The 23,425-nt window shown below is 33.9% G+C and overlaps 4 protein-coding genes across 13 annotated transcripts; all 4 read right to left on the minus strand.

Moving 5' to 3' along the window:
- Window positions 1-727: 727 nt before the first annotated feature.
- Window positions 728-2,536, minus strand: LOC138137620 (alaserpin-like). 3 transcript variants are annotated; one of them, XM_069057116.1, is made up of 5 exons: window positions 2,152-2,461; window positions 1,315-2,103; window positions 1,116-1,266; window positions 914-1,064; window positions 728-857 (listed from the first exon to the last, which is right to left on the minus strand). In XM_069057116.1, exons 1-4 carry the CDS (start codon window positions 2,218-2,220, stop codon window positions 934-936), a joined length of 1,140 nt encoding a protein of 379 aa, XP_068913217.1. In that variant the 5' UTR covers window positions 2,221-2,461; the 3' UTR covers window positions 728-857; window positions 914-933. The 3 variants fall into 3 exon arrangements, with proteins under 3 accessions (XP_068913217.1, XP_068913218.1, XP_068913219.1); XM_069057117.1 differs by lacking the exon at window positions 728-857 and having other exon boundaries at window positions 868-1,064; window positions 2,152-2,303; window positions 2,386-2,536; XM_069057118.1 differs by lacking the exon at window positions 728-857 and having other exon boundaries at window positions 868-1,064; window positions 2,152-2,319; window positions 2,386-2,493.
- A 1,261-nt stretch (window positions 2,537-3,797) lies between these two features.
- On the minus strand, window positions 3,798-5,878 carry LOC138138576 (alaserpin-like). Its single transcript, XM_069058563.1, has 3 exons — window positions 4,312-5,878; window positions 4,031-4,137; window positions 3,798-3,979 (listed from the first exon to the last, which is right to left on the minus strand). The coding sequence occupies exons 1-3, from the start codon at window positions 4,683-4,685 to the stop codon at window positions 3,849-3,851; spliced, it is 612 nt and encodes a 203-aa protein (XP_068914664.1). The 5' UTR covers window positions 4,686-5,878; the 3' UTR covers window positions 3,798-3,848.
- Window positions 5,879-10,803: 4,925 nt separating this feature from the next.
- On the minus strand, window positions 10,804-14,690 carry LOC138137619 (alaserpin-like). 2 transcript variants are annotated; one of them, XM_069057114.1, is made up of 4 exons: window positions 14,387-14,690; window positions 11,289-12,077; window positions 11,090-11,240; window positions 10,804-11,038 (listed from the first exon to the last, which is right to left on the minus strand). In XM_069057114.1, the coding sequence occupies exons 1-4, from the start codon at window positions 14,453-14,455 to the stop codon at window positions 10,908-10,910; spliced, it is 1,140 nt and encodes a 379-aa protein (XP_068913215.1). In that variant the 5' UTR covers window positions 14,456-14,690; the 3' UTR covers window positions 10,804-10,907. The 2 variants fall into 2 exon arrangements, with proteins under 2 accessions (XP_068913215.1, XP_068913216.1); XM_069057115.1 differs by lacking the exon at window positions 14,387-14,690 and adding an exon at window positions 12,127-12,362.
- A 603-nt stretch (window positions 14,691-15,293) lies between these two features.
- Window positions 15,294-23,348, minus strand: LOC138137615 (alaserpin-like). Of its 7 annotated transcripts, XM_069057111.1 has the most exons (6): window positions 20,844-23,205; window positions 18,812-18,906; window positions 17,975-18,763; window positions 17,775-17,925; window positions 16,564-16,680; window positions 16,373-16,514 (listed from the first exon to the last, which is right to left on the minus strand). In XM_069057111.1, the coding sequence occupies exons 2-5, from the start codon at window positions 18,887-18,889 to the stop codon at window positions 16,613-16,615; spliced, it is 1,086 nt and encodes a 361-aa protein (XP_068913212.1). In that variant the 5' UTR covers window positions 18,890-18,906; window positions 20,844-23,205; the 3' UTR covers window positions 16,373-16,514; window positions 16,564-16,612. The 7 variants fall into 7 exon arrangements, with proteins under 7 accessions (XP_068913209.1, XP_068913212.1, XP_068913207.1 ...); XM_069057108.1 differs by lacking the exons at window positions 17,975-18,763; window positions 18,812-18,906; window positions 20,844-23,205 and adding exons at window positions 15,294-15,475; window positions 15,527-15,677 and having other exon boundaries at window positions 15,726-16,514; window positions 17,775-17,916; XM_069057106.1 differs by lacking the exons at window positions 16,373-16,514; window positions 16,564-16,680 and adding an exon at window positions 23,225-23,348 and having other exon boundaries at window positions 17,343-17,925; window positions 20,844-21,396.
- Between the last annotated feature and the right edge of the window lie 77 nt (window positions 23,349-23,425).

Below are 23,425 nucleotides of genomic sequence, written 5' to 3' on the forward strand. Positions count from 1 at the left end.
CATTTTTCCTATTATTCCCAGAAGATGATGAATTCACCGTATTATTTTGGTCCGCCAGTTCTGGGAGACCCTGTATAGAGGGTTTGTCAAAACGGTTCTAGTGTGATCAACGATCATTTATCTTCTCTGAATCGACCAAATTCTCGATTTTATTTTCTGTTTGTTAAATTATCCATAGGTTCATAGTTCTGGCAGCTTCAACTTTTTGAGTGAAATCGATGTTTTTCGAATCTCCACAGATGACACTTTAGCAGTTTGTTTGAATTGTTTTCGCTCCTTCTGACGATCTTTTCATTCAAAGAGGGTTTTTCGTATAGTGTCAAATTCCTGTAAAATATAACTTGCCGTGTATGTGCTAAAATGCATCGATACTGAGAGCGCTAATGTCTAAGTTGTCGGTAAATGAGATTTCTATTCAGCTGGAATTTTGCAAGATTAAGAATTCAGAACTGGGAACATTCCAGGAACAATGACCCAATTAATATTGGAAAGCTGGTTATTTTTGTCAGGTTGTATAGGCACACATAAAAATAACTCTCAGTACTGGAAAAGATCTTGTGTGTTTATCGAAGCTAGAACAAATTCTAAAATAGAAAATGAATTAATTTAAATATAATTTCATAATAGGAGCAATGTTATGAATAATTTTTAAAAAACACTTCTTTTCAGTTTGATTATCGATATCAATTCAAATTTTTGCCTCTGAATTTTTCTCAATAAAATTCATAAAGTCCACTACGATTTCCCGTAGTCCTTAATTGCATTTCTTGAGACGGCCAATTAAGACCCCAAGTCAAAACTTCTTCAAAACACGAGAACAGCAAGCTGCTTGTTTTGTTGCCGTTTAAATAAATTTACTACAGTACAAAGCCAATGAAAATTGATTGTTTTATTGAAGATTAATATTGATTGCTGATTAGGTATGTTTCCAATTTAATAGCGAGGTTCGGTGACTCTTCCAGCAAAAATAATCACATCGTCAACCTTTATGTAGAAAATGAAGGGATGGTCTGCCCTAAATGGCACAGGACGAGGTATACAACCGGACTTAGGAATACGAATCACTGAAAAATTGTACATAAGATAGCGCACACATTAGCAGAATACGAGTTTACCAGCAAAAGTAGCAGCAGCAGCTTCCACACCTTCTTCGCTCACATCTATAAACGTCTTCTGAAGAACTGCGTCAACAAGGAGTTCGCCTTTCTCACCGGCAATTCCGCTAAGATCAGCATCATCTTCGCTAAACATTTCCTGAACGCCCAACTATAAAAAGATTGCAAGATTTATTTACCCAAGAGTGGTAAAACTCACGTTTTCTAAAACTGCCTTAAAATCAATTTGGTATTCAATTTTGAATTTGGGTAAGAAAACGTTAACCAATTTTTCCTCAAATTCACAAGAAGAGAAGACTTTGTCAATATTGCTCTCAAGCTCAGCAAGTCCGTCTCGTTCATTTGGAAGAACGAACATCATAGACGCGTCGCCGTGGATCGGCAGTTTTAACACTTTGGCATTCAATTCTTCACTTATACAAATACTGAAGAACTTGAATCGTTTGTTGGTCATAGCATCCACTTTAACCGTTTCACTTGGGGTCTTGTAGAAATTCATTTTTTCTGTGTTGGCCAAATCGAATTTTTCCTTCCAGTCTCCTTTGAAATACAACGCGTTTATCAGAACGATTCTAGTTAGCTCATTTAGAAGTTTCGAATCGACCAAATTACTAATTTTGTTTTCTGTTTCTTTCTCCACCCAGCTATTCATTGTTTCAGCAGCTTCCTCTTTCTTTGTAAAATCTATATTTTCAGAATCAGCAAAATACACTTCCTTAACAATTTCTTGAAACTCATTTTGGAGTGGAACGCCTTTCGTAACGTACATTTTATTTGCAATGCACAGTTTGCATCCTTCTTTGGTTTTCAAATTTGAAAGCACCGCTTTCACTGCAGATTGAATCTTGGCCGGATCATCTGGAAAGTGTACAGCGATTCTAAGTTCTTCAGCTGTTTGTCCTCTACATCCGGAATGAGTGAGAGCTATAATTATTTGAGCCGAGAGAGGACTCACTAGCAAGTTGCCATTTTCTTTTTTGGCAATTTCCTGCGACATTTATTAAGAATTGACTTCAGAAACACTTGTGACACTTACTTTGTAGACGCTAGGTAGAAATGAGTTGTTCGCTTTAACGAACTTTTCCATAACTTCGTCATCTGTCATGTTGTAGATGAATGAATTTGGTGCCAAATATGTACATATATAAATTCGACTAAAGTAGGTTTAATGTTTTTAAAGTAAAAATACTAGAACAGAATCACACTATTGATAGTGAGAGTATAAAAAGCATAAATATATTCAAGGTCACGAGATCGATGGGTTACTCACGGCAATTATGATGCGATTCACATTTCATCATCACAGTCAACAATAAAGTGAGTCAATGGTTCACGTTGGAATGTTTATGTAGAGGATTTCGTGATGCTTGTTATAAAGCGGAGGAGGTGGCAATGTATCTTAAAATAAATGTCTGTTTGCAGACGAGAGATGACATGTATAGTGTGTTTTCTAATCAAAGAACAACGATCTATTGATTTAGGATTGCAATAATAAAAATCTACTACATTAGGGAATTTTATGAGATCTATTGGCTATACCAGCCAACACCTCTCACTTTTAATGTCCTTGAAAGTACACAAACTCGATTTTAACGTGTTATTAAAAATGATTCGTAAAGTGAGACAGTTATTAAACTCTCAAATTGGTTGTTATTAGTTATTATTAATTTTATTAACATGTTCACAGTTCACAGATTTTTTTAGTTTGTCTTTTCAATAATCACACTAATGAAGATTCCCGCATTCACGTGTTCATTTTATGTATATTTATACCGGGTGTAGAATTGGTTTACGAGACAGGATTTTACATGTAAAAATAAAGATCAATTATTGGCTCCCCTAACAATTTTATGGCAAAATAGTTAAAATGAAAGTTAGAGAGAATTAAAATTACTGTCTAATTTCAATCTTAGTTTTATTCTAACATTTTGTGGTACTGAAAGAAAGGCAAGAAAAAGAGTTAACACAAAAATACTAAAAAGTACTACTAGGCATGAAATATTATTTCTTTCTGTAAATGGTATTATGGAGGATCTTCTTTAAGAAACTTCCAAGCAACATTTGCTTCAGGTTTCCCAGACCGACCAATTTCAGCCATAGAAACAATTCTAAGAATTGGAGAGAAGTTTCAACAGTTAATGGAAGATACCTTTTCATTCGTCCTGTAGTCCTGTACGAGTTCATTTGAAGGTCAGATCAAAAGAAAATTAAATAATAGTGAAACCACCAGACAAATAATTTTAGAAGTCAAATTTCATTGCTAGTACTGCTTTTTAGTATTTTTGTCTTAACTCCTTTCTTGCTTTTCTTTAAGTACCATAAGATGTTAGAAAAAAACAAAGAGTGGAATAAGACAGTACTTTTAATTCTCTCTAACTTTCATTTTAACCATTTTGCCATAAAATTATTAGGGGAGCCAATAATTGGATCTTCTTATTTTTACATGTAAAATCCTATGTCTCGTAAACCAATTCTACACCGTACACCCGGTAGACACGATTTAAGTTACGTAGATTAATTTTCGCTAATCAACAAAGCAGATGCAATACGTGCCATTTTTTTATTAACTTTGAAACTTGAATTATTTTTTAGTTAATACATATGTACTTGTTTTGAGTTAATAAATTCTTCGGTAGCTCAAGAAGAACAAGCTTGTTCTGTTGTGAATAAAAAAAACGAACATGAGAATAAGAAATAGATTTATTAAATATCAATGCAAATTATATTTTTAATTTAGTAACGAGGATCTGTCACTCTTCCAGCAAAAATTATCACATCTCTAACTTTTATGTAGAAAATGAAAGGATGGTCAGCTATAAATTGCTCAGGAATATTCATAAATCCGCATAAGGGAGTAGCTATCACTGAAAAATTGTACATAAGCTTGCGCATAATCTAGCAAAAGAGGAGCTTACTGGTAAAAGTAGCAGCAGCAGCTTCCACACCCTCTTCACTCACGTCCACAAAAGTCTTTTGAAGAACTGCGTTAACAAAGAGGTCGCCTTTCTCACCGGCAATTCCGCTAAAATCAGCATTTCCCTCGGTAAAAATTATGTGGACACCCAACTATAAAAAAAATACAGATTTTATGAGCTAAGATTGGTAAAACGCACGTTTCTCAAAACTGCTCTAAAATCAGTTTGGTATTCAATTTTGAATTTGGGTATGAAGACTGTAACCACGGATCTGATAAATTTATAAATAAGGAAGGAAGACTTTGTCGAGTTTGTTTTCAAGATAAGCCAATCCATCTCGTTCGTTGGGAAGAACGAACACCATAGAAGAGTCACCGTTGATCGGCAGTTCTAACAATTTGGCATTCAAGTCTAGGCTCATGCAAATTCTGAAGAACTGTGAAGGTCTGCTGGCCATGGTGTCCACTTCAACAGCGTCATTTTTTGTTTTGTAGAAATTGTTTTTTTGCGTGTTGCACAAGTAGAATTTTTCCGTCCAGTCTCCTTTGAAATACAACGCATTTATGAGAATGATTCTGGTTAGTTCATCAAGAAGTTTTGAATCGACCATATTATTAATTTTGTTTTCTGTTTCTTTCTCCACCCAGCTGTTCATTGTTTTATTATTAGAATATTATTATTTTTTCTTCCTATCCCACCTCCACCCGGCGGCACGGCAATTTTGCCGGAGTACATACACTATTACGGATAATACTATCAAGTAATAGTGCAGTGCTTATCAACATAATTACCGGCGTCTCGCCTCCGCATTTTGACTTTTTTGTGTTTTATGTTCTGTGTCAATGTTAAGGAATTTCCTCACGATGTGACATGAGTATAATAATATACCTTTTTGAATTTCAACCACCAATGTGTTCTCTAAGTCCAAAATTTTTAAATTTTTAAAAAGAGATTGCGGTACTATTCCTGTTGCTGAAATTATAAATGGTAAAATCGAAATTTTTTCTAAACACCAAAGATTTCTCATAGCAACGGAGAGTTCTAAATATTTATTAATTTTTGTATTATATGTCTGTGTTATATTGTGTGAATTTGGAACAGCTATATCTAAAAGATATGCTTGCTTTTGTTGTTTATTTAAAATAATAATGTCTGGTCTGTTATGCTGAATGTGAATGTCAGTTAAAACTGTCCGATCAAAATATAATTTGTAATTGTCATTTTCTAAACAACTTTCTGGTTTATAAATGTAATGTGGTTGTGTATCCTTTAATAAATTGAATTTAACTGCTAAATTCATGTGTATAATTTTTGCGAATATATCATGACGTTTTTTATATTCGCTTTGAGCCAAAACGGTGCAAGAAGAAATTATATGTTCAATGGTTTCCCCTTCAGTTCCGCAAATCCTACATTTATCAATGATCGATTGTAAACCGCATATGTGTTTTTTATAATTTCTTGTATTTATAACACGATCTTGTATTGCAAATATAAAACCCTCAGTCTCAGGATGAATATTTGATTTTTTAAGCCATGCATGAGAAGCTTGAATATTAATTTCTGGCTGTTCTAGCTCTTTAAAATATCTCCCATGTAAAGACTTTTGTTTTATATTTGCTATAGTGTCAGGTATATTTGGCTCAACAATATCTGAAATTATATTATCACTTAAATTTAAAGGTGTGTAGCCTTTATCCGCAGAAAAATTATTATTATTATTATTATTATTATTGTTATTATTATTATTATTATTATTATTATTATTATTATTAGAATACGTCTATCCCACAGAACAAATCCAATTAAGGGATAGGAGAATAGCAAGAGAAAAGAAATACATACAGAAAACATTACCGAAAGATGTCAAACGCATGTTGATGTACGTTATAATTTTCGCACATGGTATATAAAGGAGAATGTTTCTGAACATCAATACGCGGAGTAGGTAGGTAAAAGCATACATGGTTTCGGGAGGTCAGGCGGGGAACCAGAAAGTAGAGCTTGCTCAAAAGATTACTACAATCTATACGGTAATGTATCAGATTACGAAGAAAGCTCATTGAAGCGTTCACGCGTCTAGTCTTAAGATCCTGACATTCGAAACGCTCAAGGAGTTCAGATTGCGAGCGACCCCTTTCGGGATAAGTACCATCAATTCTATGGGCCAAGAACTTCAGAAAACGACGCTGGACTTTTTCCAGATTTTGAATGTGTGTCTGGCAATTTGAAGACCAGATAATACTTCCATATTCGAACAAAGGCAAAATTGTTGTTTTAGCAGCTTGCTCGATCTTTGTAAAATCTATATTTTCAGAATCAGCAAAATACATTTCCTTGGCTATTTCCTGAAACTCATTTTGGATAGGAAAACTTCTCGTAACGTACATTTTATTTGCAATGCACAGTTTCAATCCTTCTTTGGTTTTCAAATTTGAAAGCACCACTTTCACTGCAGATTGAATCTTGGCTGGATCATCTGAAAGGTGTAGAACAGTTCTAAGCTCTTCAGCTGTTTGTCCTCTACATCCGGAATGAGTGAGAGCTAGAATTATTTGAGCCGAGAGAGGACTCACCAGCAAGTTGCCATTTTCTTTTTTGACAATTTCCAATTTCCATTTATTAAGAACTGGATTCCAGAAAAAATTGTGACACTTACTTTGTAGACTCTATGCAGAAATGAGTTGTTTGCTTTGACGAACTCTTCTCTAAAATCTTGGTCTGCCATATCGTAGACGAATCAATTTAATGTTATATTATACGAAAAATATAAATTCGACTGAAAACGTTTAGCTTGTTAAAAGGAAAAGCGATTACACCAAAACACAGTTGTGCTATTTACATTCTAGTAAATTTCAGTAAAAACTGTAAACAAATTCGAGGTCGGTGGGTTACTCACAGCGATTAACAACATTGTTTCCACTTTAAGGTCACAACGTTGAAATTGTTAGACAGACGATTACATAATACTTTTTCAACAGTGAAAGTGGGATCGTATCTGTGAATATCTGTCTGCTTAGAAACAGGAAATGACGTGTTAGGGAACCTCTTTGTTGTTTCTTTGCTGTTTCTAATTTTACTTTTGCAACAATTACATATTTAATAAAGATTTCCAGTAGAAGATTGATTATTATTAGTCCAATCCAATCACTCACCTATAAATTTAGAGAGCAAGACTCTTGATGTTCCACCCACAGCAATGCAAATTTTATTTCACAGTTCCAGGTAGATAAATTATTTTCGTGAGCGACTCACAATAAATAACAAATTGTGGGAAAAAAAAACTGTGTTTCAATCTTTTCTTGGCTCATTATCTTTTAATTTCTTACAATAAAAACCCTGAACATCTGCAATTTTAATTGATAAGCCAAGTGACACAAAATGAATCTTGAAGGCGTTGATTCCTTTTAACAAAATTTTTATAAAAGTTTGAGAGCAAAGAAACTACACGTCATAAACATTTGAACATTTTATTGATTAGATACAATTTTTATGTTTATTTGTATTTTTTATTTGTCATCGTCTTAATATGGCCTACAATAACACATCTCTCAATTTATTCAGCTCGTTTTAACATCTGCGGTTACAAAATAAAAAATTCTTTTAAAAGGCCGCTTAAAAAGTTGCCTAATCTGTTGTATTCTGAATAAATTCACGACAACTTCAAATCGATATAAACTGTTCTACTGAAGACTAATATGGATTAGGCATATTTCCAATTTATTAATAAGGTTCTGTGACTCTTCCTGCAAAAATTATCACATCCTTCTGGCGATCTTTTCATTCTTTTTTCGTATAGTATTTCTCTCTATCAAATTCTTGTAAAATATATCTTGCAGATGTCTGTCTGTGTATGTGTTAAAATGCATCGACACTGAGGATGCTAATGCCTTAATGAAAAATAGACATATTATAAATCTATAAAACGCAAAAAAAAAACAACTCACTGTGAATTGCAACAAATGAGTAAAGAGACAATTCCCGAATTTATTTTTCGCAGAAATATACTGACAATAAGAAATTATAAAAAACACATATGCGGTTTAAAATCGATCATCGATAAATGTAGGATTTTCGGAACTGAAGGGGAAACCACTGAACACATGATTTCTTCTTGCATCGTTTTGGCTCAAAGCGAATATAAGAAACGTCATGATATATTCGCTAAAATTATACACATGAATTTAGCTGTTAAATTCAATTTATTAAAGGATACACAACCACATTACATTTATAAACCAGAAAGTTGTTTAGAAAAAGACAATTACAAATTATATTTTGATCGTACAGTTTTAACTGACATTCATATTCAGACCAGACATTATTATTTTAAATAAACAACAAAAGCAAGCATATCTTTTAGATATAGCTGTTCCAAATTCCCATAATATAACACAGACATATAACACAAAAATTAATAAATAAACTAGGCAAAAATGAATAGGGAATTCCACAATTTTTCTTGGAAAGCAAAATAATTGCCCCAGTCCTCCCACGTATTCTTAAACACTAGATAAATTTGAAATGTTACATGTACTTGAAACATTACATTTAATGTGTATATAAATTTTTTTCTAACACATTTCATTACAAATTTTAAACTGTAATTACAAAAAATTCAAAAAAGGAAAAATTCCCTATTCATTTTTGCTTAGTTTATTTAGAGTTCTCCGTTGATATGAGAAATCTTTGGAGTTTAGAAAAAATTTCTATTTTACCACTTATAATTTCAGCAATTTCTTTTTAAAAATTTAAAAATTCTAGATTTAGGGAACACATTGGTAGTTGAAATTCAAAAAGGTATATTATTATACTCATGTCATATCGTGAGGAAATTCCTTAACATTGACACAGACCATAAAACACAAAAAAGTCAAAATGTGGAGGCGAGACGCCGGTAATTATGTTGAGAATCGCCCTCAAATGTCACATGATTTATATTGACAAATCACAACTCCGAATTGTTTGAATAGCAACCAATCACAATTTAATTAAGCGGAAATTTTCCCTAGGAAAAATTTCCGATATAATTGCCCTAGGGAAAAAATTTTTCGGGCGATTCTCTTCCGAATATACCTCAGGACAGATATATATCGCCAGAAATTTTTTCTTGCAGTCCAACACTCGTGTTTGTCGCTCAAAATTACCCTCGGGCTAGCACCCTCGTGTAATTTTCTTGCTACAAACACTCGTGTGTGAGGACTGCTCGAAAAAAATTCCGGCAATATATCTGTCCCTTGGTATATTATATATGAAAATCGTACGACACTCATTAATGACCAATAGAAAAATTAGTTCACGAGCCATAACCATGGCAACAAAAAAATTTCTTGGAAATTTTTTGTAGGTAGACCAACCTAACTGTGATTAATAAGTGGAAATTTTTTCAGCCAATCAAAATAATTTATTTTGTTGTTGTCTTGGTTATGGCTCGTGAACTAATTTTTCTATTGGTCTTTAATGAGTGTCGTACGATTTAAAAATTTATAATTGAAGAAGCATAATGTCCGTGTCGTTGCGATTTTCTCTCGTGTTCCACTCGGGCTAATTAATACGTTTTAGAAATGCATTCGAAAAAATTTCCGGAAATAATCAATGCACTAGGGATATTATAAGTGATAAGCACTGCACTTGATAGTATTATCCGTAATAGTATACAGTGCATTTTTTAACTGTTGCCATAGGGAATTGCATGGTAAAATTTATACCCCCTGTTAACTTTTGTTCTGATGAAAATATTCAAACCATTTTTGGAACAAAGTTAGAAGATTTTTTAAACTATCGGATAGATTACAATTCAATATCCTAAACTGTCGAAAAAGTCGTGAAAAAAATATTTGTACCACGCCGGAATAATAGTACGTCGAGCGGCCGCCAGAATAGCGTCCTTGTCGGCTCAACCTAAGGTACTATATCTTTAGAAGGTAGCGCCATTCCGCTCCACAATTTTTCGCCTCGAAATTAAAAGAGAGGACATTATCGATAAATCCCGTGAGTGTGACAAAGATAGAAGTATACACAATTTTAAGGGATGTTTGTATCCTGTCAAACAGATTAACTTAACATTGCTCGAAATTAAAAGAGAGGGAAATATATCTCTGCACCGTTGGCGATACCTTTGTGATATAGTACCTTAGCTCAACCAGCAACTGCCTATCCCCACTTTTGAATTTTGTCAGTTTCATTTAAAAAATAAATAGCGAGATCTTCTCGTGGCTATGATTAAATTTCTTTATAAAAAAAAACAAAACGTAAAAACGTTGACGCACAAATAATTCAACAAATTAACAGAAATTATCAAAGGAATTGTTCGAAATGTTTTTCTTCGACTATTTTGTAAATGTCGCACTGTAATGGAATTTGGTCAGGTGCTGGTAGAGCCGACAGGGACGCTATTCTGGCGGCCGCTCGACGTACTATTATTCCGGCGCGCTTTAAAATATTTTTTCACAACTTTTTCGACAGTTTAGGATATTGAATTGTAAACTATCCGATAGTTTAAAAAATCTTCCAACTTTGTCCCAAAAATGGTTTGAATATTTTCATCAGAACAAAAGTTAACAGGGGGTATAAATTTTACCATGCAATTCCCTATGGCAACAGTTAAAAACAATGCACTGTATGTACTCCGGCAAAATTGCCGTGCCGTCGGGTGGAGGTGGGATACGAGAAGGAAGAACGGCTAGTCCACTAGGATTTTCCGTAATCCTTAATTGCATTTCTCGAGATGGCCAATTAAGACCCCAAGTCATAACTTCTTTAAAACACAAGTACAGCATGCTGTTTGTTTTATTGCCCTTTAAATAAATTCACTACAATACAAAGCCAATGAAAATTGTTTTATTGAGGATTAATATTGATTAAGTATGCTTCCAGTTTAATAATGAGGTTCGGTGACTCTTCCAGCAAAAATAACCACATCGTCAACCTTTATGTAGAAAATGAAGGGATGGTCTGCTATAAAGGGCACAGGAGGAGTCGCATAACCGGACATAGGAATACGAATCACTGAAAAATTGTACATAAGGTAGCGCACACGTTAGCAGAATACGAGTTTACCAGCAAAAGTAGCAGCAGCAGCTTCCACACCTTCTTCGCTCACGTCTATAAACGTCTTCTGAAGAACTGCGTCAACAAGGAGCTCGCCTTTCTCACCGGCAATTCCGCTAAGATCAGCATCCTCTTCGCTAAACATTGCCTGAACGCCCAACTATAAAAAGATTGTCAGATTTATTTACTCAAGAGTGGTAAAACTCACGTTTTCTAAAACTGCCTTAAAATCAATTTGGTATTCAATTTTGAATTTGGGTAAGAAAATGCTAACCAATTCCTCGCTAAATTCACAAGAAGAGAAGACTTTGTCAATTTTGTTCTCAAGCTCAGCAAGTCCGTCTCGTTCATTTGGAAGAACGAACATCATGGACGCGTCGCCGTGGATCGGCAGTTTTAACACTTTGGCATTCAATTCTTCACTTATACAAATACTGAAGAACTCGATTCGTTTGTTGCTCATAGCGTCCACCTCAACCGTTTCATTTGGTGTCTTGTAGAAATTCATTTTTTTTGTGTGAGCCAAATGGAATTTGTCCTTCCAGTCTCCTTTGAAATACAACGTGTTTATTAGAACGATTCTAGTTAGCTCATTTAGAAGTCTTGAATCGATCAAATTACTAATTTTGTTTTCTGTTTCTTTCTCCACCCAGCTATTCATTATTTCAGCAGCTTCCACTTTCTTTGTAAAATCTATATTTTCAGAATCAGCAAAATACACTTCCTTAACTATTTCTTGAAACTCATTTTGGAGTGGAACGCCTTTCGTAACGTACATTTTATTTGCAATGCACAGTTTGCATCCTTCTTTGGTTTTCAAATTTGAAAGCACCGCTTTCACTGCAGATTGAATCTTGGCCGGATCATCTGGAAAGTGTACAGCGATTCTAAGTTCTTCAGCTGTTTCTCCTCTACATCCGGAAAAAGTGAGAGCTAGAATTGTTTGAGCCGAGAGAGGACTCACCAGCAAGTTGCCATTTTCTTTTTTGACAATTTCCTGCAACATTTATTAATAATTGGCTTCCGGAAAAAATTGTGACACTTACTTTGTAGACGCTAGGTAGAAATGAGTTGTTCGCTTTAACGAACTCTTCCATAATCTGTTGTAGAATTGTAGATAAATATATAAATTCCACTAAAGTAGGTTTAATGTTTTTAAAGTAAAAATACTAGAACAGAATCACACTATTGATAGTGAGAGTATAAAAAGCATAAATATATTCAAGGTCACGAGATCGATGGGTTACTCACGGCAATTATGATGCGATTCACATTTCATCATCACAGTCAACAATAAACTGAGTCAATGGTTCACGTTAGAATGTTTATGTAGAGGATTTCGTGATGCTTTTTATAAAGTGGAGGAGGTGGCAATGTATCTTAAAATAAATGGCTGTTTGCAGACGAGAAATAACATGTATAGTGTGTTTTTTAATCAAAGAACAACGACCTATTGATTTAGGTTTGCAATAATAAAAATCTACTAAATTCAGGGAATTGAAAGTAAGTACACAAATTCGATTTTAAAATTTTAACGTGTTATTAAAAATGATTCGCATAGTGAAAACATTTATTAAACTCTCAAATTTGTTGTTATTAGTTATTATTAATTTTATTAACATGCTACACTACTAATATCTCTACATAACCTCAAATTTATATTATGAAATTTTTCAACCTAGATCAATTGTGTACAATGTTGCTAACTCTATTTTGGAGGTAAATTGCGGTGTTGTGGTTCTTTGATAAAAAAACAGACTATATGTGGAAATCAAACTTAGTTTACAGATTTTTTTAATTTGTCTTTTCAATAATCAATCACACTAATGAAGATTCCCGCATTCACGTGTTCGTTTTATGTATTTTTATAGACACGATTTAAATTACGTAGATTAATTTTCGTTAATTAACAAAGCAGATGCAATACGTGCCATTTTTTGTTAACTTTCAAATTTGAATTATTTTTTAGTTAATATGTACTTGTTTTGAGTTAATAAATTCTTCGGAAACTCAAGAAGAACAAGCTTGTTCTGTTGTGAATAATAGAAACAAACATGAGAATAAGAAATAGATTTATTAAATATTAATACAAATTATATTTTTAATTTAGTAACGACGATCTGTCACTCTTCCAGCAAAAATGATCACATCTTTAACTTTTATGTAGAAAATGAAAGGATGGTCAGCTATAAATTGCTCAGGAACAGGAATATTCTCAAACCCGCATAAAGGAGTATCCATCAGTGAAAAATTGTACATAAGCTAGCGCACAAACTAGCAAAACAGGAGCTTACTGGTCAAAGTAGCAGCGGCAGCTTCCACACCCTCTTCACTCACGTCCACGAAAGTCTTCTGAAGAATTGCGTTAACAAAGAGGTCGCCTTTCTCACCGGCAATTCCGCTAAGATCAGCATCTCCCTCGGTAAAAATTGTGTTGACACCCAACTATTAAAAAAATAACAGATTTTGTGGGCCAATAGTGGCAAAACTCACGTTTCTCAAAACTGCTTTAAAATCAGTTTGGTATTCAATTTTGAATTTGGGTATGAAGACTGTAACCACGGTACTGATAAATTTATAACGAAGGAAGACTTTGCCGATTTTGTTTTCAAGATAAGCCAATCCATCTCGTTCGTTGGGAAGAACGAACACCATAGAAGCGTCACCGTTAATCGGCAGTTCTAACAATTTGGCATTCAAATCTAGGCTCATGCAAATACTGAAGAACTGTAAAGGGTAGCTGGTCATGGTGTCCACTTCAACAGCGTCATTTTTTGTTTTGTAGAAATTTTTTTTTTGCGTGTTGCACAAGTAGAATTTTTCCGTCTAGTCTCCTTTGGTTTCTGGTTCGGTATCTAGAAGTTTTGAATCGACCATATTATTAATTTTGTTTTCTGTTTCTTTCTCCACCCAACTGTTCATTGTTTTAGCAGCTTGCTCGTTCTTTGCAAAATCTATATTTTTAGAATCTGCAAAATACATTTCCTTGGCTATTTCCTGAAACTCATGTTGGATAGGAAAACTTCTCGTAACGTACATTTTATTTGCAATGCACAGTTTGCATCCTTCTTTGGTTTTCAAATTCGAAAGCACCGCTTTCACTGCAGATTGAATCTTGACTGGATCATCTGAAAGGTGTAGAGCAGTTCTAAGCTCTTCAGCTGTTTGTCCTCTACATCCGGAATGAGTGAGAGCTAGAATTATTTGAGCCGAGAGAGGACTCACCAGCAAGTTGGCATTTTCTTTTTTGACAATTTCCTGCAACATTTATTAAGAATTGGCTTCAGAAACACTTGTGACACTTACTTTGTAGACGCTAGGTAGAAATGAGTTGTTCGCTTTAACGAACTCTTCCATAAGTTCCTCATCTGTCATGTTGTAGATGAATGAATTTGGTGCTAAATATGTATATAAATTCGACTAAAGTAGGTTTAATGCTTTTAAAGTAAAAATACTAGAACAGAATCACACTATTAATAGTGAGAGTATAAAAAGCATAAATATATTCAAGGTCACGAGATCGATGGGTTACTCACGGCAATTATGATGCGATTCACATTTTATCACAGTCAACAATAAAGTGAGTCAATGGTTCACGTTGTAATGTTTATGTAGAGGATTTCGTGATGCTTGTTATAAAGCGGAGGAGGTGGCCATGTATCTTAAAATAAATGTCTGTTTGCAGACGAGAGATGACATGTATAGTGTGTTTTCTAATCAAAGAACAACGACCTATTGATTTAGGTTTGCAATAATAAAAATATACTAAATTTTATGATATCTATTGGCTATACCAGCCAACACCTCTCACTTTTAATGTCCTTGAAAGTACACAAACTCGATTTTAACGTGTTATTACAAATGATTCGCAAAGTGAGACATTTATTAAACTCTCAAATTGGTTGTTATTAGTTATTATTAATTTTATTAACATGTTCACAGTTCGCAGATTTTTTAGTTTGTCTTTTCAATAATCACACTAATGAAGATTCCCGCATTCACGTGTTCATTTTATGTAAATATATAGACACGATTTAAGTTACGTAGATTAATTTTCGCTAATCAACAAAGCAGATACAATACGTGCCATTTTTTTAATTAACTTTCAAACTTCAATTATTTTTTAGTTAATATGTACTTGTTTTGAGTTAATACATTCTTTGGAAGCTCAAGAAGAACAAGCTTGTTCTGTTGTGAATAAAAGAAACGAACATGAGAATAAGAAATAGATTTATTAAATATCAATGCAAATTATATTTTTAATTTAGTAACGAGGATCTGTCACTCTTCCAGCAAAAATGATCACATCTTTAACTTTTATGTAGAAAATGAAAGGATGGTCAGCTATAAATTGCTCAGGAATATTCATAAATCCGCATAAGGGAGTAACTATCACTGAAAAATTGTACATAAGCTAGCGCATAAACTAGCAAAAGAGGAGCTTACTGGCAAAAGTAGCAGCAGCAGCTTCCACACCCTCTTCACTCACGTCCACAAAAGTCTTCTGAAGAACTGCGTTAACAAAGAGGTCGCCTTTCTCACCGGCAATTCCGCTAAGATCAGCATCTCCCTCGGTAAAAATTGTGTTGACACCCAACTATAAAAAAAATAACAGATTTTGTGGGCCAATAGTGGCAAAACTCACGTTTCTCAAAACTGCTTTAAAATCAGTTTGGTATTCAATTTTGAATTTGGGTATGAAGACTGTAACCACAGATCTGATAAATTTATAAGGAAGGAAGACTTTGTCGATTTTGTTTTCGAGATGAGCCAATCCATCTCGTTCGTTGGGAAGAACGAACACCATAGAAGCGTCACCGTTGATCGGCAGTTCTAACAATTTGGCATTCAAATCTAGGTTCGTGCAAATCCTGAAGAACTGTGAAGGTCTGCTGGTCATGGTGTCCACTTCAACAGCTTCATTTTTTGTTTTGTAGAAATTGTTTTTTTGCGTGTTGCACAAGTAGAATTTTTCCCTCCAGTCTCCTTTGAAATACAACGCGTTTATGAGAATAATTCTGGCTAGTTCATCTAGAAGTTTTGAATCGACCATATTATTAATTTTGTTTCCTGTTTCTTCCTCCACCCAGCTGTTCATTGTTTTAGCAGCTTGCTCGTTCTTTGTAAAATCTATATTTTCAGAATCAGCAAAATACATTTCCTTGGCTATTTTCTGAAACTCATTTAGGATTAGAAAACTTCTCGTAACGTACATTTTATTTGCAATGCACAGTTTCAATCCTTCTTTGGTTTTCAAGTCTGAAAGCACCGCTTTCACTGCAGATTGAATCTTGGCGGGATCATCTGAAAGGTGTAGAGCGGTTCTAAGCTCTTCAGCTGTTTGTCCTCCACATCCGGAATGAGTGAGAGCTAGAATTATTTGAGCCGAGAGAGGACTCACCAGCAAGTTGCCATTTTCTTTTTTGACAATTTCCTGCGACATTTATTAAGAATTGGATTCCGGAAAAAATTGTGACACTTACTTTGTAGACTCTATGCAGAAATGAGTTGTTTGCTTTGACGAACTCTTCTCTAAAATCTTGGTCTGCCATATCGAAGACGAACCAATTTAATGTTATGTGGGGAAAATATAAATTCGACTGAAAACGTTTTGGTTGTTAAAAGGAAAAGCGATAACACCAAAACACAATTGTGCTATTTGCAGTAAATTACAGTAAAAACTGTAAACAAATTCGAGGTCGGTGGGTTACTCACAGCGATTAAAAACATTCTTTCAAGTTTAACAACAAAATGACCAAATGCAAACGTCAAAACGTTGAAATTTATAGACAGACGATTATCTAATACTTTTTCAACAATGAAGGTTGTATCGTGAATATCTGTCTGCTTGTTAACAAGAAATGTTGCTGTTTCTAATTTTATTTTTGGAGATAATTATAATATTAATAAAGATTTCCAGTAGAAGATCGATATTATTAGTTCAATCCAATCATTCACCCAAATTTAGAGAGCAGGACTCTTGATGCTCCATCCACAGCAATGCAGATATAATTTCGCAGTTTCAGGTAGATAAATTACTTTCGTCAGCGACTCACAATAAATTCCAAATTGTGGAAAAAAAATTGTGTTTCAACCTTTTCTTGACTCATTATCTTTTAATTTCTTACAATAAAAACCCTGAACACCCTGCAAATGTAATTAATTGATAAGCCAAGTGACACGAAATGAATCTTGAAGGACTTGATTCCTTTTGAACAAATTTTTATAAAGATTTGGGAACAACGAAGCTACACGCCATAAATATGTATGTATACGTTTTATTGATTACAGTTTTTATGTTTATTTGTCATTGTCTTAATAAGGTATATGAATAATACATCTCTCAACTTATTCATCTCGTTTTAACATCGGCGGTTACAAAATAACAAATTCTTTTAAAAGACGATTTAGCAAGTTGCGTAATCTGTTGTATTCTGAATAAATTCACGACAACTTCAAATCGATATAAACTATTCTACTGAAGATTAATATGGATTAGACATATTTCCAATTTAGTAACAAGGTTCTATGACTCTTCCTGCAAAAATTATCACATTCTTAACCTTTAAGTAGAAAATGAAGGGATGGTCTGCTATAAATTTCTCGCGGCGCTTCTTAGCACTACTATAGAAAACGGAAATCGCTGAAAAATTGCATATCGAACAGCGCCAGGAGTAGTAGAAGACGAGCTTACCGACATTAGTAGCTGAGGCAGCTTCAACACCTTCTTCACTCACATCGATAAATGTCTTCTGAAGAACTGCGTTAACAACGAGGTCACCTTTCTCACCAGCAATTCCACTAAGATCAGCATCATCTTCGGAAAATATTCTGCGGACACCCAACTACAATGAACTGTAAAGATTTTGTAACTCCAGACTGTTAACAACTAACGTTTTGTAAGACTGCAGAAAAATCAATTTGATGTTCAATTTTGAATTTGGGCAATAAGACTTTAACTTCAGTGCTGTAAAATCTATAAGGAAAGAACACTTTGTCAATTTTGCTTTCAAGATCAGCAAGACCGTGTCGTTTGTCTGGAAGAACAATTACCATGGAAGCATCACCGTGCATCGGTAGTTCTAACAGTTTGGCGTTCAATTCTTTACATATGCAAATAGTGTAGTTCTTTGATGGTTCGCTGGTCATGGCGTCCACTTTAACAACTTCATTTTTGGATTTGTAGAATTTAATTTTCTTTGTACCGGTGAGACTGAATTTTTGATACCATGCTCCTTTAAAGTACAACGCATTGACCAAAATAACTCTGGTTAAATTATTCAAAACTTGCGATTGTATCAAATTTTTTATTTTATTTTCTGTTACTTTCTCCACCCAACTATTTATTGTTTCGGCAGCTCTCTCATTCATAGTAAAATCAATATTTTCAGAATCACCAAAGTACACCGTGTTAGCGGTTTTTTGAAATTCGTCATTGATAGAAAAATCTTTCTTAATATACATTTTATTTGCAATGAACAGTTTGCATCCTTCGTTGGTTTTCAAATCTGAAAGCACCGCTTTTACTGCAGACTGAATCTTGGCGGGATCATCTGGAAGGTGTAGAGCGATTCTAAGCTCTTCCGCTGTTTCTCCTCGACACCCGGAATGAGTAAGAGCTAGGATTGTCTCAGCCGAGAGAGGACTCATCAATACGTTGCCCTTTTCTTCTTTTACAATTTCCTGTAAAAACCGTTTAAACTCGTCTTCAGAAAAATTTGTGCAACTTACTTTGTAGATACTTGGCAGAAATGAGTTGTTTGCTTCGACAAACTCTTTCGTAACATCTACATCTGTCATGTCTTCCATGATCGAATTTTGTGTAACTGAAAAATGTTTAATTCACTTAAAGCAAAAGAGGTAAATGCATGTCATGCTAGTGATAGTGTAAGCTTGAAAACTATAAATAAATTCAAGGTCAGGGTCCGTTATTCACCACTTTTGACAATGATTCACATTCTTTTAGGTTTAACAACAAAGTGAGCTAATATTTGAAGTTTGAATTTTTATGTAAAAAATTCCGTTACGGTGGGGGTGGCAATATACAGAGTGTCCCCAAAAAAAAGACGAGTCCATAGCTCCCTTATTTATCGGACGATTTTAATTATCTATACACCAAATTAAATGGTTGTTAATAGACTACAAAACGGCTTAATAGATTCACGTATAACTCCAAGGGCTTCAAGGCTAAACTGTTAAAATATTTTTTTTCAAATGGGATTACATACTTTTTTTTAGTAATTCTGATAGAGATTTTAATTCTGAAAACAACAATGTATCACAAGTATAACTTCACATAAAAAAAAATAACACTAACTTTTGAAACAAATGACGAGCACCAAGCGAAAAGCTAACGGGTGACTATTAAAATTTTCACTTGGAGTTGGCTTTGAACGAGTTTTTATTTTTTCTGTTACTTTAGACACACGCAAGAACGAACGACAAATGTCAGTCAGTACAATTAAAACATAGTTTTGAAATGTCAAACTTGTCAGTGTCTAAGGTGCAACGGAAAACAAAGAATTATCCATAGCCAACCCTAAGTGAAAATTTTAATAGTCACCCGTTATTAAAATGCATTACGTTACAATGTAATAACCAAATTAAGGTAGCTGGAAAAACAAATGACAAATAATAACATGTGGGATTGCGCAGATATGCCGCCAATGTTTAGCGCAAAATGGAACATAGACGATAGTAGCGTTTTTTTCCTTTTTTTTTGGTGAATTTTTGGTATTTAAGTGTATACTTGTGATACATTGTTGTTTTCAGAATAAAAATCTCCATCAGAATTACTAAAAAAAAATATGTAATCTCATTTGAAAAAAAATATTTTGACAGTTTACCTTGAAGCCCATGGGGCTATACTTGAATTTATTAGGCCATTTTGTAGCCTATTAACAACCATTTAATTTGGTGTACAGATAATTAAAATCTTCCGATAAATAACGGAGTTATGGACTCGTCTTCTTTTTTGGGGACAACCTGTATCTAAAACCAACTATTTGGCTGCAAGGAAAAATATGTCTCGCAAAATGTTTAGCGTTGTTTTTGCAAACATCAAGCTTTCCCATAAGAGAATCCAATCCAATGGTTCACCTAAATTTATAGAGCGCAAAACGCCTGACGCCGGTCCTGCAGTAGGAATGCAGAAATAATTTTACACATTCAATTTGGTATATTTATTTTCGTTAGTGACTCACTGTAAATACCAAACCATGGGTAAAATGTATATATTTATACAGGGTGTAATTGAAATGCACGGAATAATTTTAACCACGAGCTCTTGGCTTCATGCAGAACTCGGAAAAAATATTTAAAAAATTCTATGTGAAAGTATAAAATAATTTTTGAGGTACAATTTTTTATAATTGCTTTTAGTCTTCTGCATTGTTCCACAACCTCGTAGGTAAAATTTCGGCACATTTTTAAAATACACCCTTGTATATCATGTTTTATAAAACGTACACCAATGCGGTTTCCTTGTTTTAAAGCATATTTCCTAAAGGTTACTTCGCATTGGCGTACATTTTATAAAATATGATATTCTCAAAAATTATATGTCATTTTATTTTTTGATATAGGATTTTTTAAATATTTTTTCCAACTTCTACATGAAGTCAGTAGCTCGTGGTTAAAATTATTTTCTTAACATCTTTTTATCAATTTCTTACAATAAAATATTAAACACCACGATTATAATTAATAACAACAGAAGGAGTTACACAAAGATTCTTATGAAAATATTCTACCAAACACTTACTTTATGGTAAATTTGGTGTCTATTGCAGAGGGAATGTTGGCAAGACCTAAACTGTTAGTCGGATCGATAACTCTCCCCGCAAAAATAATCAACCCTTTTATTTTGATACAAAATATGAAAGGGTGGTTTGTGTAGAAGTTTTTAATTTCACCGACATCGACGCACATATAGATCAGAGGAACTAAAAATATTGCGCATTAACAAAAAAATGTATTGATCTGAGAGACAGTTACGAGCGTAGGCAGTAGCCGCGGCTTCTACTCTGAGACATCTACGAGACTCCGTTCAATGACTTCATTAACGTAGAGATCGCCTCACTGAAGACACTCTTAGCAGTTTGTTTGAATTCTTCATGGATAGTAAATTCTTTTGCGAATATGTGCAATATTGGAGAATAAATCTTTCATTGGTGTTTTCAATTTTTTGATGTCGAAAATTTCTGCAGACTTCTGTCCTATACTTCCTGCTGAACTATAGCGAAAGCTGCTAAAGGCTAAAGTCGAGCAAGAACTCACTAAGAGATTCTCTTGCTTTGTTTTGTTTTCAGAATCTCCTACAATTAGAGTTAAAAAGTGATAATGCAATTTACCCTATATAATGTCGGATGAATTGTTTACGTTGATAAACTCTTCTAAAACTTTTTCCTCGATCACTGTTCCTTATCGCAAAAAGTTTTCTTCACTTACAGACATGGTGAAAAAGAGTTGTGATCGCAAAATACGGTATTGAATAGAAATTGCCAACTTTTCTGCCAGTCTGGAGTGGCTTTTATTTACAGATTAGTTAAATTAAACTAATTTTACGAAAGGCGCCGGACTTCTCTTATTCAATAGCGCCACTTTTATGAAAAAATAAAGACCCCTTCCTAATTTCCTCGATTTCTAATTTCTAATTATATTAGTGTTGTTGGAATGCTAAATACAGATCTCTATCCACGTGTACAATGCGTTCATCAGGAGGACTACAGAAAGCGCAATTAACAAAATTCCTTCTATCCTTCTATCTTCTGGCAGTTGTGTTGGTGCTTCCCTCTGGCGAATTGTTTCAGAACAAGACGCAGCTCTCTGTCTATTTGTCTAATATTATCTACCAAATCGTCTGATTGCTTTAAAAATGTTTCCGCTTCGCCAGTTTAATAAAAATAAAATCTCACCAGGGTTAACCAAATCGAGAGAAGTTACGGAAATAACTAAAGCTAAAGCAAAAAGCAATAGACAAACCTTTCTGTATTTAGCAAATTGTCGACCAACTGCGCAGTTTAATTTTTCACAGAGTTATATTAACAAGATGGATTAAAAATGTATCTACAGACCAAAATAATTATTATTTATTTAATGAATTAAATAATTATTTAGGAAAAGGGCACGGAATTCAGGTCGTATTTATTTGTTATTAGCTTTTACCCGCGGCTTCGCCCGCAAATTTCAGAATTTTTTAAAATTATGTTTCTACTTTCATGTATTGTGATAAACGCAATAATTTCAATATGAAGTTTGTCTTTTTACGAAGAATAATTAAGACTTTACTGTAGACTACTTTTTTCTTCGACTATATAAACAAAAAGATCAATACGATAAGAAACTAACACTATAATCACTTACCAATTCATGAAAATACGCCAACATAACACTTTTATTTTCAGTTGTAACCTTATTTAGATCCTCCTATTGTTTGATTGTCTCGTTTGATTTCAGATACCTGCCTTTTGATTTTTCTGGTATTAAGCTATTTGAAGCTTGTTCTGCTTCATTTAAGACATCTTCCGGTAAAACACAATCATTCAAACACATTTTGCGAAATTGCTACTTTTATACCAAATGTAACTATGACACCTGAACATATCATGCAAACGCGATTTCCAACTCGAAAAAACTTTTTTTGTGCTTAACAAGCTTAAAAATGATAATAGGGGTTGCCTTTTGTGGGTGTCAAGCGGCGAAGGTGACGATACACTCAGAGGATGAAATAGGGGTGAAGCGGCGAAGGTGAGGGTATTTCCAACTCGAAAAAACTGTCTTTTTTTCTTGACAGGGTTGAAAATGGTAGTAGGGGTTGGTTTTTGTAAAATTAAAGTAGACAGTAATTTTCTTCTTGTTTTGAAGATCAAGGGTACAAAATTTCATCAACATCTGAGTAAAACTGTAGATTTGCATACAAAATATACAAACAAACAGACATTCAGTTTTATCTACATATATAGATTATAGGTAGCAAGTAATGATAACTCGTTTAGAAGTACCTACTCTTTAAATTTAAGTTAATTTTTCTATGCACTATATCACCATTATTATTATTATTATCATTAGTAGAAGTAGTAGTGGTAGCAGTAGTAGTAATAGTATCGGTTGCCATAGTATTTTTTATTAAGTAGTGCATCTTACCTGGGAGTGTCCTTTTTCAGTCAAGCTCCATTGCTTATATTATTTCGCTTTTCTACATTTTGCAATATTTTCTTCAAAGACATAATTTTTTTCCGAAAACCAAAACAGTTTCTTTCATTCCCACCAGAATTTTGGACAAACCCTCACCCAGTTCGTCACATTGCAACAGATTAGATCGAAATTGCAGTAAATTGGGGAACA

The sequence above is a fragment of the Tenebrio molitor genome, chromosome 9 (genome assembly GCF_963966145.1).
Source record: "Tenebrio molitor chromosome 9, icTenMoli1.1, whole genome shotgun sequence".
Classification (NCBI taxonomy): Eukaryota; Metazoa; Arthropoda; class Insecta; order Coleoptera; family Tenebrionidae; genus Tenebrio; species Tenebrio molitor.